Genomic DNA, 18983 nt, shown 5'->3' with positions numbered 1-18983 from the left:
CCAAAAGCACAACCATCACCTGCATGGTGGGCCCTCTGCTGCAGACCCGGATGCGAAGCCCTGCACTGTCACTGGTGCTGCTGGTGCTGCTGAGCCTGGAAACCGGCCCTTCCTGCTGCTGCCGCCACTCCTGCCAGGATTAATTCTCCTCTGTCTCTGCTTCTTTGTGTCACAAGCTCCCAATACAAAGGCCATCTGATTAATCATGTGCCCATGAACTAGACAGAAGGCTGAGGAAGCAGGATATGGTGTCTTGAGCTTCTATGTGGAAGGTGGACTGTGCCACCTTCAAGGTGGGGATATTCCCAAAATATTTAGTAAATGCTGGGGAACTCCCCCAAATCTAACTCTTTGGTTCCTAACATCAAGGCATACCCAACTTTCCATAATTACACTCGAAAAAAATGCTTACACTTCACTGTTCTAAAATCTGTACCCAGGATTTGTTTAATCAAGTATAGTAAGATGTGCAAACAGCAGAATGATTGTCATGAAAAAATGATTGTCAGAGGTCCGTAGACGCGGGAGTCATGACAGGCCATGCAGGGTCACATGGGGAAGCACCAGGGCCAGCCAAGGGCAGAAAGGGCAAAGAAAGTAGGGCCCAGAGTATTTATTGGAGTTTCTATAGTAAAGACAAGGCAGAACAGGGTAAGCAGCTTAGGACTGGATAGTTTGAATAATGTTGGCAAGCTGTGAGCATTAAGATGATCTCTAGTTGTTCTGTACCTGTCCCTGGGGTGATTTAGTGCAGAGGGAATATTGGCTTGGTGTGTGAGAGAGAGATAAAGGAGGTGGTTGGGGCTGTTGATCAGGATTGGTTGGAGGATTTGTAATATAATTTTTGCATGCCCATAAAAGCTGGGTCACAGGGGAGACATAAACAACTTTGGCCATTCACTTGGTCCTGTGAGTAATGGATGCCAAACAGGCAAATACAGAATCTAAGAAAGTGCAGTTAGAACACCAACACAAGACAACCATTCCTCACAGAAATAAAAGTGCTCATCCTAACCCCTAAGCCTCATCAGTGACTCAGTCCAGCTTCATTCTAGCCTCCCTGGGCAATGCCCATTCTTGTTCCACTCCTGGCACAATGTCATCTTGAAATTACATTTCCTATGGAGTAAATGATGAAGTTTATCAAAAGCACACTGCCTATGAAAGTAATAGGGTGGGCATAAAATAAAACAAATTAACAAAGTAAAGAAAAAAATATAGTCAGGGAACAGCCCTCATTGTTGTAAAAGATCGTTAGGTTAGAATCATTATTTATAGCTTTTCCCTCCACCCATTCTCCAGAAGCAGCATCTCTTCCATAAAAGACAAATTGTTATGCCCTCTATCATGGAAGGGATTTGATGTAATCAGCTTGCCACCAGGGGAATAATTTGAGCCTCAGGTCTTGGGCACCCTATCTGGAGCTGAGTGTTTGTTGCTGGGGCTGGGGAGTTGGTCATTTGGCAGTGGCAACAATAGGGATCACATTGGGAACAGCATGTGTAATAGGAGTCACCAAATTAAATTTACAGCAACCCACTGTCATTCTATAAAGACCTATCCCTCTTAGGTAGAGCTGGGTGGTAACCAAAATGGCCATCTCTGCATTGTTCTGGTCTTTGATGGTGGTCCTAACCCTTGTCACTCCTCAAAGGCATGGTATTGATTTTATCTATTGTTTTATTATGAAGGCTCCCACTCGGTTCTTCCTGCCAAGACTGATAATGATGTGTCATGTACTGAGAAGTTTCCTTAACACAAATCTCAGCACCTAAGGTCCAACCCCCCCCACCCCTCTCTCTCTTTCTTTCTATATATCTAATATGTCTTTCTTGATTTCAGAGAGAAGAAGGGAGAGGGAGAGGGAGATAGAAACATCAGTGATGACAGAGTCATTGATTGGCTGCCTCCTGCACGGCCCCTGCTGGGGATCCAGCCTGCAACCAGGGCATGTGCCCTGACCAGGAATCAAACCTCGATCTCCTGGGTCATAGGTCGATGATGCTCAACCACTGAGCCACACTGGCGGGGCCATTCCAACACTTTTATTTCCCCAAGTCTTCCATTCTGTCGTACAAATTTCTGGTATCTCATTGTCACTTTGCAAGGACTACAAATTGAACAAACAGTACCACCCTGTGATGGTTAATTTTATGTGTCAACTTGACTGCCCTAAAGGATGCCCAAGATAACTGGAAAAAACATTCTTTCTAGGTGTGTCTATGAGGGTTTCTCTGGAAGAGATTACCACTTGAGTCAGTAGACTGAGTAAAGAAGACCTCCCTCGCCACTGAGGTAGGCACCATCCAATCTTTTGGGGGCCTGGATAGAACAAAAGGGTGCAAGAAAGATCAATTCACTCCTTCTGCCTGAGCCGGGACCTGTTTTCTCCTGACTTTGGACACCAGTGCTCCTGCTTTTCAGGCTTCTGGACTCAGATCAAGACTTAGGGCATTGGCTCCCACCCCTAATTCTCAGGCCTTTGGACTCCAAGCGAACTATACCACCACCTTTCCTGGTACTCCAGCTTGCAGACGGCAGATCATGGGGCTTCTCAGCCTCCTTAACCATGTGAGCCAATTCCTAAGATAAATCTCATCCTATCATCTATCTATCTATCATCTATCTATCATCTATCTATCATCTATCTATCTATCTATCTATCTATCTATCTATCTATCTATCTATCATCTATCTATCATCTATCTATCTATCTATCATCTATCTATCATCTATCTATCTATCATCTATCTATCATCTATCTATCTATCACCTATCTATCTATCTATCTATCTATCTATCTATCTATCTATCTATCTATCATCTATCATCTATCTATCATCTATCTATATCTATCTATCTATCTATCTATCTATCTATCTATCTATCATCATCTATCATCTGTCATCATCTATCTATCTATCATCATCTATCAATCTATCATCATCTATCTATCTGTCTCCTGGAGAACCCTAATACACCCCCAGTGGTTCAAACTTGTAGACTGAACCAAAATCTCTCAAAAGCACATCCCCATTAGCCAGCCAAATCTTATTTCAACTTTCTGTCCTTGGTCTAGTACTTTGAGAATCCATTTCTATGCATGTTTACCAGATCGTGGCCATAAATGAGCAGTTTGGGGGTGTTTGTGCCCCTTGCTAAGTTTGTTGTTCCTGGAGCTTGCTTGCTGGGGTATGCGGGGGGCCTGTTTCTGGTTCCTCTCCAGAGGCAGAGAGGGGTGGTTAAGATGGAGAATAAAGTTCGATTCCTGGTGTGTGGTAAATCCTTCAGGTGAGGGTGTTGTAAGGTAAGGTGAGGTCTTAAGGGTAGACCCCTCACGATGGGATTAGTGTTCTTATAAGGGGGGACACCAGAGGCCTTGCCCTGCTGCCTGTGCGCGCGCAGACAAGGTCATAGGAGCGCCCAGTGGCCGGTTCACCAGTCGCTGCCTGCAGGCCAAGAGAAGGGGCCCAGAACCAGACCTGCCTGGCCAGCACCCTGACCTTGGACTTGCCAGACTCCAGAGCTGTGAGAAGTACATTTAAGCCACCCAGTTTACGGCCCGTCTCTGGACGTCGTCACAACGGGGAGGAGGCCTTCCACATAGGAAGGAGAGGGGGACACGGACACAGCTAGGTTTGGGGACACACTCCAGCCAAGTGACCCACCTGGCCAACGCCCCCCACGCACGCGCACGCACGCACGCACACACGCACGCACACGCACACACGCATTTAAAGGGTCGTGCGAGGCCTCTGGCTCGTTTTCAGGCTCCCTTCCCTCCAGAGCAGCCCGGACTGGTGGAAGCGGGACATTCAAAGCCAGTGAAGCAGCCAGCACGTCCCGGAGTTTGAGGCCGTCTCTTCGAGGAGCTGCTGTGGGAGCGCGGAGGTATTTGGGCTTCAATTTTAGGGACCAGAAGTCTCAGGCGCCGGGAAGCAGAGGAAACAGACCGCGCGGGGGCGGGTGCACCGGGGGAGCCTCGGGTGGGACGCGACCCAGGCGAGACCAGGCGGGGGCGAGAGCGAGAGCCAGGGTGGGCGGGGCCGAGGGGGGGTGGGGGCGGCGAGGGTGAGAGCCAGGGTGGGCGGGGCCGACGGGGGTGGGGGCGGTGAGAGCGAGAGCCCGGGTGGGCGGGGCCGAGGGGGGTGGGGGCGGCGGGGGCGAGAGCCAGGGTGGGCGGGGCCGAGGGGAGGTGGGGGCGGCGGGGGCGAGAGCCAGGGTGGGCGGGGCCGACGGGGGTGGGGGCGGTGAGAGCGAGAGCCCGGGTGGGCGGGGCCGAGGGGGGTGGGGGCGGCGGGGGCGAGAGCCAGGGTGGGCGGGGCCGACGGGGGTGGGGGCGGTGAGAGCGAGAGCCCGGGTGGGCGGGGCCGAGGGGGGTGGGGGCGGCGGGGGCGAGAGCCAGGGTGGGCGGGGCCGACGGGGGTGGGGGCGGTGAGAGCGAGAGCCCGGGTGGGCGGGGCCGAGGGGGGTGGGGGCGGCGGGGGCGAGAGCCAGGGTGGGCGGGGCCGAGGGGAGGTGGGGGCGGCGGGCGCGAGAGCCAGGCTGGGCGGGGGCCAATCCCAGGGCAGGGGGCGGGGCGGGGACGGCACGTCCGGGGTTACCCCGGGCAGCAGCGCGAGCCGAGTCCAAACTTCGCCGCCGGGCCCGGGAGCAGTGGTCCGGCGGGAGGCTGAGGCTGTGGCCGCCATGGCGCTGCGTGCGGTCGTGTTCGACCTGGACGGGGTCCTGGCGCGGCCGTCGATCGCCGGCGCCCTGGGCCGCACCGAGGAGGAGTTGGCATTGCCCAGGTAGGGGTGGGGACCCCGCGCCCGGGCTGCGCGGGGGAGTCGGGGCGGTGAGGGGCGCGGTTCCCGCCCCGAAGTTGCCTTTCGGGACTTCCCAGCCTGGTTTCGGATCGCTGCCCTTTGAGAGCCCTGCGAAAGGTTAAAACCGTTCCGGCCCTAGGACGCCGGCGTGTGGACGTGGACAAGCGATTGAGCCCCTCCGGGGACCCCAGCATTGCCCTCCCGGGGACAGCTTTCCTCAGGGGGGAGGAGTCGCCCGCCCGCCCCAATCTGGGAGGCGGGTGGATCTCTGGGCGGCTCTGAGATTTCCAAGGGAAACAGTTCTGTGCCTTGCAGATTTACTTATAATATCGAAATAGAGAAACAGCTTCAAGGCCGAATCACTGGGAAATGGTAAACTAGTAGGCATCGCCTCGAAACGTGTCTTTCAGGATAAGATTGAAGTGACATTGGAAAATATGTGTTAGGTATAAAAAGTGAAAAGAGCAGACCCACCAGAATGTAAGACTACTTATACACTGTGGTGTAGACCACAGGATCCTGCTTAATTTATGTAACTATTTTAATCTCTTTAGGCAATAAAATATTACACCTTAGTTATACCATCTGGAGGCAGAAAATGCCACACATATGTGTGTAAAGATCATACACATAATCAGAACAACTCACTTTCTTCCTTTTCCCTTAAAAATGCATTTCCATACTTTATAACTTCTATTACCAAAACTATATAATTTCTTTCCAACTTAATTTGAATTTTTAACTCTTAGAAACTTCAATTTCCATTGACAACCAAAAAGTAAGCAGATAGTATTTCCTAGATTGACTTTTATGAACCTACTTCATAACCTTATAGAAACATAGGCTCCTCTGTAGGCAAACACACTCACTCTCAAGAAACACACCTCCAACAAAGCACAAGACATTCATCAACAGCTCCAAATCCACTGTTCAGCCTTTCTGCAATAAAAACCAAAAGCAGATGTACTTAATAAGACTTGTCTAGCAATCAGTGTTTCAGTATTTCATGTTATTTCAAGGTATCTAGATACTCAACTTATCAAATTTACTAATTTAGAAAGGAATAGTTGAAATAAGTTAAATTGATTTGCTCAGATATGGCTAAGGGTGTTTTGTTTTTTACTTCAACAATTGGATTGCCACCCAGATGTTGGCAATGAGCTGACAAATCCATTCACCCACGTTTGGAATGTCTCTTTCCATCTGAGTACATCTTTCTAGTTTACAGACAGCGCATAGCTTAGGGTTGCCTTTGAGGGCCATAAAGACTTGGATATATGGAACCTCTGTCCATTTCCCTTGTGAATGGTAGCTGTAGCATCAGCTAAATAATTTTCTTTTGCTTTCATGGTGGCAACTTTAGAATGCCCTGGAATTTCGATAATTGCAAATTGTTTTAATTTCTGTGTGACACCTAATAGTTCTGCAGCCTATTTCCCATTCTTTATGGAATGCCCTGAGAAGATTAAGAAGCAGCCTTAAGAAGCAGCCTTGCCCGGCCGGGCGTGACTCAGCAGTTGAGCGCCAACCTAGGATCCAGGCAATCGGGGTTCAATTCCCCGTCAGGGCACATGCCCAGGTTGTGGGCTGCAACCGATCAATGACTCTCAGATCATTGATGTTTCTATCTCCCTCTCTCCCTCTCCTTTCCTCTCTCTGAAATCAATAAAGATATATTTAAAAAAAAAAAAAAAAAAAGAAGCCTTACCGCTTCTACAACATTCTAAAGTTGTGAGCTACACCCAAGGCATAGCTACTATCAGTATAAATATTGGCTATTTGGATACTGGTGACTGGAAAAGGCCTGAAGTTGCATTGGAACTGTCCTGTAATGAACATTCAGTTCCTCTTGTGGGGGGAGGTTTCTTTAAAATCATTATTTTCCCAATTGGTATAATTAGATATCCCTACCATTTGCACAGAATCTTTACTCCAGCTTAGTTAGGTGTGGTTAAGAACAGATAAAGTAGCCCCAGTATTTCTAGGGCCTTAGTGACCCCCCTTTTTAATGGTAATTTTAATCTCTCCTAAACTATTAATGAGAAGAGGAAATGCCTTCTCCTAGTCTTCAGAGCAGCCCTGTGATTGCTTCTGTGTGTTTTTTTCTAAATCCCATTTCAGTTTCCTATAACCCTTAAGGTGGACAGACTTCTCAACAGGAGTGTTCCTGTGAAACTTATTTAGTAATTCTGTTCCTTTTGCTCCCAGAAACCAGGTGTATTAATTGGAATAGGTTAGAATAGCCAGGATTACATGTTCTAACAGCTTCATTAAATGTCTTTGTGAACCCATCGGGTTCCTGCAGAAAATCAGGGAACAATTGCTGGCTCCTCTCTGCCTGAAACCAGCTTTTCTTCAAAGGAGCTGCTAGAATTCCCTGATTGTCCTTGTCTGAATTCCTATTCTTAGTCCCCCCTAGGTCAGCAGGGAGTGGTAGTGGAGGAGATATAGAGATCGAAGGGGAAGGAAGGAGGCGGGGAAGGCAAGTCTGGAAAAGGAATCTCAGAGAGCAGATATAGTGGAGGAGCTGTGCAAGGAGAGGCTTTTATTGGCTTCAGAAGCCTTTAGTTCAGAGACAATTTCTAAAATTTCTTATCGATTTATTTTCTTTCTTTTTTAAAAAAAAGTTTATCTGTGCTCCTCCTAGAAGCTTCTAATTTCCTAATCAAGATATGCTTCCCATTCATTCAGTTTAATTTCAGAGCCGGCATTTTTCTAATTTTGCAAGCAAAAAAAATTAATGTAGATACTCTAAAAAGCTGCCTTTTGGCCATTTTGAGTTGATATAATTTCTAGTTAAATCTTCCCATTTCTGTAAAGTACTTGCAAGTAAAAGCTTCCTACTTCTCCAGGAGTATTAATGAGGGCTGGAGTTAGGGAGTTTCCAGCCTTAGTGGCACAATTTCCCTTATTAATTTTAGTTTTGTTTTGGGATCTGTAGAGTCTGCACTTCAGACTGTCAGAAAGCAATTCTGATTGAAAATCCAAAGTTAAACACCAGCCACCCATTTTTTCCTCCAGTCCCACCTTAGCCTGGGTTCTGTCAAACCTTAGCTTTCGTTCCACTTCGAGGATTTAAAAAAAAAAACTAAAAATAAAATCAGGGCCTCTTACCTTAAAACAAGGAACTGGTGGGGGGCACAATGGGCCCCTTGATGGATCCTAGCACTGGGTCCTGATCTGCGGGGGGGTCCTGGATGGGCCTCTTTGGAATCCTGCTGCACTACGCCAAGCAGATATCAATGTAAGAAACATTCACACCTGTAAGAATTTTTGTGAGTTTATTTGAGCCGAACTGACAGCAATTGCCAGGAAGCAAAATCTCAATGGATTGAGAAAATGCTCCAGAGAATGGCAGTTTTGCACCTTATTTTATATATTACAACCAAAAGAGGAGACATAAGTGGTTACAAGAAGTCCATTGGTGATTGGTTAGGGAGGTGGGAGGAAAGCAAAGCCAGGAAGCCTCTGGGATTAGATAAAAAAGTAAAATGATAGACATATACCTCTTTTACATTGGTGGGTACAGGATAGGTAAGTCCACAATTAGCATGATAACAATAACATGAGGATTTATAGTTTTTCAGGAGGGGCCAGAAAAAAGGGAAGTTAACCTGACATTCCAAAGGTATGGTATCTGGAGATGCAAAAAGACAGGCTCAGTTAAGGTAAAGATTGACTTTTGTCAGGAAGATCCTAGCCCAGGACCTGACTACCTGCCATGAGAACTGCTTTTAGTTAAAAATTTTAATTTCAGACCATCCTTAGGCTTGCCAAGGAGGAACACATGAGGCCAGATGAGAAGGTAAAGGCAATTTTATTCGGGCATTTGAATACAGATGGTTACAGCATCCGAATACAGATGGGCTGAGCTCCAAGTGGCCTTAGGCCAGAGTGGTTGGCAGGAAGTCTCTTTATAGGGTATAGGGAGGGAGCTTTTCGACCTTTGCTTTTTTTTTTGAGCTGGAGTAGAAGAAAGCTATTGAATGTGAGGAACAGATTTTGTTGCTTGAGGTACCTTCTTATGCAGGGAGTGAAAGCTGTCAAGCATAACGTACGGAATGAGGCTAGTGAAATGAGTTTATCTAAAGTTTACATTCTCATGCTTGGGGAGGGGAGGAGCCCTCAGGGATATTAAGCTTTTTGTCCAAACTTAACAATTCTATGTGGTTACTTTAGGTCTCTGAGTTTGTAAGTCAGCCATGCAGGCCTCCCTGAGCCTGTCAAGTTTACAGTTAATGAATTTTAGATGTAATGGTAAGTTTCAATAGTTCAGTTGTGTAAAAATCACTAACAGAGATTATTGTAGTTAACAGTGTAAGATGAAATTTCATGTAGAGTTAATGATTTGTGGGAGATTAAGGAGGTTGCAAAATGTATGCAATATAATCTGCAGGGGGAATGGGGAGCTAGGGTTTCATGTGTACAGAGTTTTAGGTTGGCAAAGATGTGAAGAGGAACAAGTTCTGGAGATGGATGGTGGTGAAGGTTGCACAGCAATGCAACCTGAGCTGTACACTTAAAAGTGCTTAAAATGGTCAGTTTTATGTATGTTTTACAACAAAACATGATTGCTGAATTTCCAATATTATTGAAAAAAATCAGTATTTTATTTATAATTATTTTCTTGTGATGAGGACTTTTTAAGGTATACTTTCTTGGCAACTTTTAACCATGCTGTTCATTATATCTGCATTGTGGTAGGATATTAGACAGACATCGAAGCATGTAACCCTCATTTTTCAATCATGAAGCATGTAATCTTCATTTGTAATCTGTCAACCCTGTTCTATAGCCCTGAACAGTTACAATCTAGGAACACACAGTTACAGGCTAGTGCCAGGAAGTAGCCAACTGTAACGGTTAAACAACAACGCTTGTTTTGGCTTCTGTACATTGCTTTGCTAGGTTCCCACCCCTCTCCATGCCAACCAGGATGCAATTTTGCCTTTAAATTCTCCCTGTGAAGATTGTTTGGGGCTGTGAGTCTGTTTAGGGCATGAGCCCCTCGTATCCACTGGCTTAATAAAATTCCAAATGCTCAATTTGGTCTCTGTGAATTAATCTCGCGAAAACTGGGTATAACAACATGAACAGAGCAAGGGCAATGGGCCAGGTACAGAAGGTCACCAGGATGGAAAGCCCCGGGTGTCTAGCAACAGACAAAACCGGGACACTAAGGACCTCACGCCAAGGGTAACCTTTCCTCCCCTAGCATATCACTGGTCATGCAGGTTAGACTCCCTAGCCTTGCATATTGCTGGTCAGGTGGTTTCAATCTTCCCCTGGCCTCTCCTCTCCTGGCATGTTGCTAGTCATTCAGGTTTGACCCCACTAGAGGGAGAACGAACAAGGGGGCCAGAGAACAGACGGTAAGCATTAAGTCCCCAGGACCATGAGGTTCTGACCTGCATTAAATACATCTAGGCCTCAGGTGTGTTTCAGCACCAGGCCCTTGCTCTGCTCCTGTCTGTGTAACTGCCTACCACAGGCATAAATAGGGTCTGTTCCCATATGCCACTGTGATGAAGTCATTGGAACACTCATGGCATTGTGTCTTCCAGAGGCTTTCTCAGTGAAGCTTTCAAGGAAGGAGATCCGGATAGTCCCAGCGTCCGTCTCACAAGGGGAGAGATCACATTTTCCCAGGTAAGGGGACGCCTGCTAGACTCCTTTGAGAAGGCATTCTGTGCCTCTATGCCCATCTCCCACACTCACCATAGCCCAGTGAGGGCAGAGCCATGTCTGCTTTACCCATGTACCCTTATGGCATTTAACTCTCAGGATGGGCTGGAGGCCCAGAGACACACAAATGGACATTTTAGACTGGTTTGTTGTCTTTTTGGGCCAAGCAGAGGGACATATGCCAGTAACTAAGAAATTTCCAAACTTTTGAAGATCTATGCCAGGGAGTTACAATAGCCAGCGTAACTTTTTTTTTTTTTCTCCCCAATTGTGGTCAAATACACATACCATAAAATTTAACCAACTTGATTATTTTTAAGTTGGTATATATAATTCATTGGTGTTAAGTATATTCACACTGTTCACCATCCATCTCCAGAACTCTTTTTATCTTGCAAAACTGAAATTTTAACCCATTAACCCTAGCCGGTTTTGCTCAGTGGTTAGAGCATCAGCCTGCGAACTGAAGGGTTCCGGGTTTGATTCCGGCCAAGGGCATGTACCTCGGTTGTGGGCTTGGCCCCAGTTGGGGCGCATGTGGGAGGCAACCAATCAATGTTTTTCTCTCCCCCTCTCCCACTCTCTGAAAAACAACAAAATTCTATACCCATTAAACAATAACTTACTGTTCACCTCCCCTCATCCCATAATCACTATTGAACTTTCTGTCTCTACGCATTTAGCTATGCTTTAAGCAAGTGGGATCATGCAATATTTGTCTTTGTGTAACTGGCTTATTCATTCAGCAAAATGTCTTCAGGGTTCATCCAAGTTGTAGCATGTGACAGGATGTCTTTCCTTGTAGGAAGGAAATTATACTATAATAAGGGCTACTTGGGGTCCATTTGTCTTTTAATGTATATAGCACATTTGGTTTACCCACTCATCTGTTGATGGACACTTGGGTAGCCTCCACCTTTTGGGTATTGTGAATAATGCTACTATAAACATGGGCATACAAATATCTGTTTGAGACCTTACTTTCAATTCTTCTGGGTATATACACAGAAATGAAACTGCTGGATCATATGATAATTCTATTTTTAATTTTTTGAGGAGCCACCATACTGTTTTCCATAGCTGCTGCACCATTTTACATACCCCCCCAACAGTACACAAAGGTTCCAGTTTTTTCACATCTTTGCCAACTCATGTTATTTTCAGTTTATTTTTTATAGTAGTCATCATTGGAGTAGCTATTTTCAGACAGGGCCACTGGGGAGGGGTGTTAATAACTATATTATGCTTGGACTTTGGGGTCAGACATCTGGATTTGAACCGTAGTTCCCACTTACAGTCTGTATAACCTTAGCAACTTGCTTAACCTCTCAAAGTCTGTTTTGCCATCTATAAAATGAGAGCGATAATACTATCCATTTCATAGGTTGTTAAAAAGCTTGAAAAGTGCCCAGCCAGTGTAGTTCAGTGGATTGAGCATTGTCCCATGCACCAAGAGGTCCCTGGTTCAATTCCTGGTCAGGGCACATGCCTGGGCTGTGGGCTAGATCCCTAGTAGGGGGTAGCTGATCAATGACTCCCTCTCATTATTGATGTTTCTATCTCTCTCTCCCTCTCCCTTCCCCCTCTCTAAAATCAGTTAAAACATATTAAAATAAATAAATAAATAAAATCCATGACTCCACTTCAAAAAAAAGCTTGAAAAATGCTTAGCACAGTGCCTGGCATATAGTAAGTGCTCAAAAATAATAGTTATTATTATTATTGCAGCCTGAATTATTTTTTAATGTAATCAGGATTGAAAACCATTTGAATTCTCTATTAGTGCCTCAAAGAAGAAAGGCTATTGGGAATCTACTCTAGAAGTACACAATTAAAACCATCTATATTTAAAAATTTTTTTATGAATTACAGCCATCCATAGGTCAGCCAGAGAACTTGAGGCCTACTATAATAGGAAGCAAGAGCCCACCTTTTCTGCAAAGGCAAGTGTGGTCTTAGTGTGGGGAATATAATATATTACAGTCACTTTAAAACTCTCTCTCTCTTTCTCTCTCTCTCACACATACACACACACACACATGCACACACATATTGTGGCAACTAGTGAATGAAAACTGGAATGATATTGGGAATAAATGTTACTAAGTTTGAATGATAAAGCTGCAGTAATATTGTTGGAAGGTAAGGAAAGAAAGAAAAACTATGTATTTTCAATAAACATAGGAAATATAGAAAGAATTTCTAGGAATTGTAATGAGAATCCTATACCCATTCTTCTTTAGCCGGTGTACAGTTTCTGTGAAGCTTGAACAGGTTAGAGGGAGAGAACTAGAAAACCTCTTGTACTGAGACAAAGGCTACTTAGGTTCCATTTGCCTTTTAAAAAGTCGTACCTTAGGAATGAATCATCTTTTAACTTTTATACACATTGTACAAATAAAAAGTACAGAAAATATATAGCTTGATGAATTTTCATAAACTGAATACACCCATGTCACCAGCACCCTCATCAAGAAATAAAACATTATCGCCCAGCCGAGTGTGGCTCAGCGGTTGAGCATCAACTTAGGATCCAGGAGATCACGGTTCAATTCCCGGTCAGGGCACATGCCCGGTTACAGGCTCCATCCCCAGTTGGGGGCATGTGGGAGGCAGCCGATCAGTGACAACTCTCTCATCATTGATGTTTCTATCTCTCTCTCCTTCTCCCTTCCTCTCTCTGAAATCAATAAAGATATATTTTTTAAAAAGAAGAAATAAAACATTATCAGCACCATAGTCACCCCACTTAGGTCCCTTCTGCATGTTAGCCCTCCAAGAGTAACTACTACCCTGACTCTGACCTTACAGGTCACTTCTGCCTATTTTGTACTTCATGTAAATGGAATATGCAGACACACTCCTTTGTATCTGCTCTTTTTCCTCAACATATTTATGAGAATCATAGATATCATTACATGAAGTTGTAGATAGTTTTATTCTCTTTGCTTTATGATATTCCATTGTATGAATATACTTCAATCTCTTTGTCCATCCTGATGCTTCCCTCCCCCACCCCCGAGTGAGATGGAAAGGCATTGGGAGAATTTGAGCAGCAGAGCGATGTTAGCTGACTTATATTTTTAAAACCTCACTCTGGTTGCTCTGTGAATAGACCAGGAAGGCAAGGATTATTGTACAGAGACTACTTAAGGAAGATACTGGAAAATCCAGGAGAGAGATCATGGCAGCTTAAACTAAGGTAATATTGGTAGAAGTGGCAAAAAGTGGTTAAATTCTGGGAATATTTTGATGGTAGATCCAACAGGTTTTTCTGATGGATTGAATGAGAAGCAAGAGAGAGAAGGTAAGGATGACTCCAGTTTCTGGCCAAAGCAAACTGGAAGTATCTGTTGCTCTTAAATGGAAGAGGTTTGACGGCTGTGGGGGTTGGGAAACCAGGTATTCAACTTGGGATATTTTAATTTGAAGTGTTTATTGATATCCAAATAGAGTATGGAATAGGCAGCTGAAAGTACAAACCCAGAGTTGAAGGGAGAGGTCCTGGTTGAATAAATATATATATTTACAGCTGGTAGATGGTATATTTAACACCATTGGACTCAATATGGTCATGGAGAAAGAGAATATAAATGGAGAAGAAAAGTCCTGGGTCCTCTGATGTTAAAGGTCAGGTTGGTGAGGAGGACCCAGCAATCAGAGATGGAGAATGCATGTCCATTGTAAGAGGAAAATCAAGAGAGTGGGGTGTCCTAAAAGCCAAGAGGTTATCAAGTTTTATTTAGTTATTTATTTTATTTTTATTTATTGATTTTTAGAGAGAGAGGAAGGGAGGGAGAGTGCGAGAGAGAAATATTGATTTTTTTGTTCCACTTATTGGTTGATCTTGTATGTGCCCTGCCCAGGAATTGAACCCCTAACCTTGGCATATCAGGACAATGCTCTAACCAACTGAGCCACCTGACCAGGGCAGGTTACCAAGTTTTAGATGAAGAGTGTGATCAGCTGTTTCAAATGCAGCTGATAGGCCAAGTAAATTAAAGACTGGTGAGTGCCTGTTAGATATAGCAACATAACGAGGAGGTCATTGGTAACCTTGACTAGAGAAGTTTCTGGAATGTGGAGGTGAACGCTTGATTAGAGTATATTCAAGAAAGAATGGGAGGAAAGGGTTTGAAAACTATGTATAGTATAGCTCTGGAGGCTAGTAGCCCAAGATCGAGGTATCCACAGGGTTGGTTTCTTCTGAGGCCTTTCTCCTTGGCATATAGATGGCCATCTTCTCTCCATGTCCTCAAGTCCTTCCTCTGTGTGTATCTGTTTTCTAATCTCCTGCTTGTTTGTTTTAATGTTTTGAATTCTTACAAGCCATCAATATTATTCTCTCTTTTTTTAAATTGACTTTTAGAGACAGGAAGGGAGAGGAAGAGAGAGAGAGAAACATCAATGAGAGAGAAACATCAACATTGATTGGCTGCCTCCTGCACACCCCCCCCACTGGAGACCGAGCCTGAAACCTGGGCATGTGCCCTGACGAGGAATCAAACCAGTGACTTCTCGGTGCATGGGTCAGTGCTCAACCACTGAGCCATACTGGCTGGACTAATCTGTTTTTCTAAGGACACCAGTCAGATTGGATCAGGGCCAAACCATGACCTCATTTTACCCTAATCACCTCTTTAAAGACCCTATCTCCAAGGACAGTCACATTCTGAAATCCTGGGGATTATGACTTCAATAAGAATTTGAGAGCGGGAGGCATAATTCAGCTCATAAGAGGGACATTTGAGTATTTTCTACAGTGGGGCTCTTAAGAATAATGCTGCTATGAACATTTTTATACATATTTTAGTGAACAATATGTAGACATTTCCATTGGGTATGTGTCCAGGAGTGAAGTTGCTGAATCACAGGGAAAGCATGTTCAGATTTAGTAAATGCTGCCCAAAGCTTTCCAAGTGGTTGTACCAATTGACAGTTTCTCAACAACTTACTTTTACAGTGGGTGTCACTCGTGGAAGAAGACTATAGGAAACATGCTGAAGACTCTGGAATCTGCCTCCCTGAGAATTTCTCTGTAAATCAAATCTTTGGCAAGGTGATTTCAGCGAGGAAGATCAACCACCCCATGCTTCAGGCAGCTCTCGCTCTTAGAAAGAAGGGTAAGGACCCAATACTGGCCATTTTCTGACCCAACCACACCAGGATCCCTGGCAGGATTAGGTCAGAATATATCTAAATGTGTTTTGAGGTCACACATCTTCTGGGCCTTGATGGAAAGCTGTTCTTAGAACATAGTCCCAAAGTAAGTTATACCAAATGGCAAAAAGCAGCACTATCAGAATGGAAAATGAAAGAATTTTATTTAATAAAATGACTTATGCCATAGGCTGCCTTGTGAGCAAAATTATCTCCCTCTGGTGACACTAATAATGACCCGAATGACCCAGTGATTTAAAAATAAGGCCTTTTAAACAACTATGATTTTTTTCAACCTCTGGTTGTCGTAGTGATGAGCTATGAGTTGGCTGATCTGGATTCAAATAGTGTCAAATGGTCTGTGACATGAGATCATGTTTATTCAGTAGCCATTTATTTAGTGTCAGAGCCTGGCTCCTCTTCACAAACATATTTGAAATCATTGCACCCACTTATCAGTAGACTTGCCTGACTGTGGCTAAGCCATTCCACATCCGTATTTCTCACTCATATTACATGGGAAGTGTGACATCATCGACTCAGCTGTGTCTTGTTTCCACTGTCTCTGGGTTCTTGCCCTCTCTGGTTAGGCAGAGAAAGCCAGGGGGCACTGCTCTCTCTATTTACATTTCTCTAGTGTTGAAATGGGAATGCAGTCTCTGAAAGCCAAAGCAGGTGTTTTGAAATACAGTCGAGCAGAGTTTGCAATAGCATAGACTGAAAGGTGTATTGGAGTGGCAGTCCGAAGGCAGGATTCTGGGCCCAGCGTGGCTCTTCCTTCACTGTGTGAGTTGGGCAGCTCATCATTTGTCTGAGCCTCTGGTTTGCTCATTGGTAAAAGTGGGATGGTAAGATTTGACCTGCCCAGCCCAGCCCAAATGTGGCGAGGATCAAATGAGCTGACAGATGTCATAACCTCTTGCTCTGCAATTGCGAGGAATTAAGGGATGCAGCATCTCCGTCTGGGCTACTGAGAGCCCTTAATGCACACAGCGGGCTTGTTCTCATGCTTGTGTGTCAGGAAGTGCTTAAGGGTACAGCTGATTCTTTTCCAGAGTCAGGAGATTGAGGTGAGCGAGCAGAACCCCACTTGGTCCCACCTGGAGCTTCTCAGAGCAAAGTTCAATAGCTGGTCCATTCACTGGTGACTTCTCACTCAGGCTTTATAACCTGCATCCTCACCAACAACTGGCTGGATGACAGCACCCAGAGAAGCAGCATTGCCCAGCTGATGTATGAGCTGAGACCGCACTTTGACTTCCTGATAGAGTCATGTCAGATCGGAATGGCCAAGCCTGATCCTCAGATCTACAAGTTTGTGCTGGAAACCTTGAAGGCCAGCCCCAATGAGGTATGTAGTAGATGCTTCCTTTCAGTGGAGAATAGTGTTCTAGAGATATTGCCATCAAGAAAAATTGAAGAGTGAGCAGGTGGGGGATATCTGGGGCCTAGCAGGATGGTTCTAGGTCCAGTGGCATGTCCTACTTCTCTCAGGCCAGAGCTTCTAAAGGACTTTTACCCATCCCTTCTAGAAAGATATAGAGGTGGACATCTGAGTCCTTCCTGTGGCTCTTATAGGACCTTGATCAAAATAAGTTTTATTGAAAACTTCTAGACCAGCTGCCTCAGTTTACCTGTAAAAACACGTCAACCCTGAGAGATATTCCCAAGACCACAAGGCTAGTCAGAGTCATCCCGCCAAAGGATGAACAGGAATGGGCTCCAGTATTGCAGTAGTCTTTCAAGCACCCCTGGACCCCTAAATTGTGTCTTCATACTATCTCTAAATGACCTATTCTAAGACACTTTTTTCATTGTGTTCCCCTACTCTAATCTTCAAAAAGGTGATTGGACCAAGATTAAATTCCTTTCCCTGATGTTTCTGACCCTTTCTTATTGGCCCTACCTCACCCATACCTGATCCAATGAAACCCTGAGCTCCATCATTGGGAATCCTTACTAGGCTCAATAATACCAGGACCCTTCCTTTCTCCTCTAAAATTTTGCTTCTGCTCTCTGCAGCCCCTGGGTTAAGCATTATAATAGTTCTCTAAATTTTAGTATGCCCATAAAGAAATGTTCTTTCATTTAGGGCTTTTGGGTTGAGTGAGCTGCTTAGAAGTTTAGGCCTGCACTAATCCAAGATTGTAAATAAATGCACCCATGCTTCTACAACTCTAGGGACCTTTTATCCCTTTATTTTTACTTAAATTTAAACCTTTGAGCTGTTCAAAATTTATTTTGAAGTAAGATATGAAGGATCCATTTTTCCCCTCAAGTTGTTAAAATAATTAAATAATCCTTTTTTCTCATTGATTAGACATGGCACTTATATTTATTTATTATTATTATTTTTAATCCTCACTCGAGGATACTTTTTCCATTGCTTTTCAGAGAGAGTGGAAGAGAGAGAGAGAGAGAGAGAGAAAGAAACATTGATGCGAGAGAGACACTTAGATTGGTTCCCTCCCGCACACCTCCCGATCAGGGCTGCCGATTGAGCCTGCAACTGAGGTATGTGCCCCTTGGTTGGAATCGAACTGGGACCCTTCTGTCCTCAGTCTGAAGCTCTAACCACCAAGCCAAACTGGCCAGGGCAAGACATGGCACTTTTAGTAGAAACTAAACTAATTTGTGTTTGGGTCTGTTCCTCAACACTCTTCTACCTCATTGATATGTCTTTTTTGTCTATTTCATTTTTAGTACCAAACTTTTTTTTTTTTTCCTTTCATAGCTTTATGTGTTTTCTTATCTGCCTTTATTATAGTTCTTTTCCAGACATATTTTTTGTCAATTCATATGTGTTGATTTTTCTAGATGAATTTTAATGTCATTATGATCATTAATCTTCTCTCAGTTTCAGGATTCAGGCTGAACCAGTAGGTGTCTGGGGGAACACACATATCTGGGTGTTTATGTGATTCTTATGTAATTAAATGTTTTTAATTTTAAGAGTAAACAATTACATGGAGTGAAAAATCAATCTCATTATCACAAATCAGCCACTATTCACAATTTAATGTGTTTCTTTTGGTGTTGTCCCTTGTGCATGAGGTTTGCTTTGGTTGAAGTGATGCTAGTGTCCATGCTCTTTGGATTCAGATTGTTTTCTTGGATGATACTGGAGCTAATCTGAAGCCAGCCCGAGACTTAGGAATGGTCACCATCCTTGTCCGTGACAGCGACAAGGCCCTGCAAGAGCTGGAGAAAGTCACCAGGATGCAGGTAACTGCACATCTGTGCTGAGTCAGATCTCCTGTTCCTTATTTGTTTTTAGGTACATAAGACAAAACAAGGAAGAGGAGAGCCCAGTGTTCAGGCAGTTCATTG

At 44.4% G+C, this 18983-nt stretch overlaps 1 protein-coding gene across 2 annotated transcripts in view; it reads left to right on the top strand.

Annotated features, from left to right (window-relative positions):
* Positions 1 to 4661: 4661 nt before the first annotated feature.
* EPHX2 (epoxide hydrolase 2) overlaps positions 4662 to 18983 on the top strand; it is a 46138-nt gene continuing 31816 nt past the window's right edge. For both annotated transcript variants that reach the window (XR_001603332.2, XM_016214865.2), the window contains exons 1-5: positions 4662 to 4790; positions 10373 to 10457; positions 15457 to 15616; positions 16814 to 17004; positions 18756 to 18878. Coding sequence is in view for 1 of the 2 variants with exons in the window: in XM_016214865.2 (XP_016070351.2) it covers positions 4690 to 4790; positions 10373 to 10457; positions 15457 to 15616; positions 16814 to 17004; positions 18756 to 18878 (660 nt within the window). In the remaining variant the exon portion in view is untranslated. The remainder of the gene's footprint in view (positions 4791 to 10372; positions 10458 to 15456; positions 15617 to 16813; positions 17005 to 18755; positions 18879 to 18983) is intronic.

The sequence above is a fragment of the Miniopterus natalensis genome, chromosome 4 (assembly GCF_054644295.1).
Source record: "Miniopterus natalensis isolate mMinNat1 chromosome 4, mMinNat1.hap1, whole genome shotgun sequence".
NCBI classification, from domain to species: Eukaryota; Metazoa; Chordata; class Mammalia; order Chiroptera; family Miniopteridae; genus Miniopterus; species Miniopterus natalensis.
This window is presented reverse-complemented; position numbering and strand designations above follow the sequence as displayed.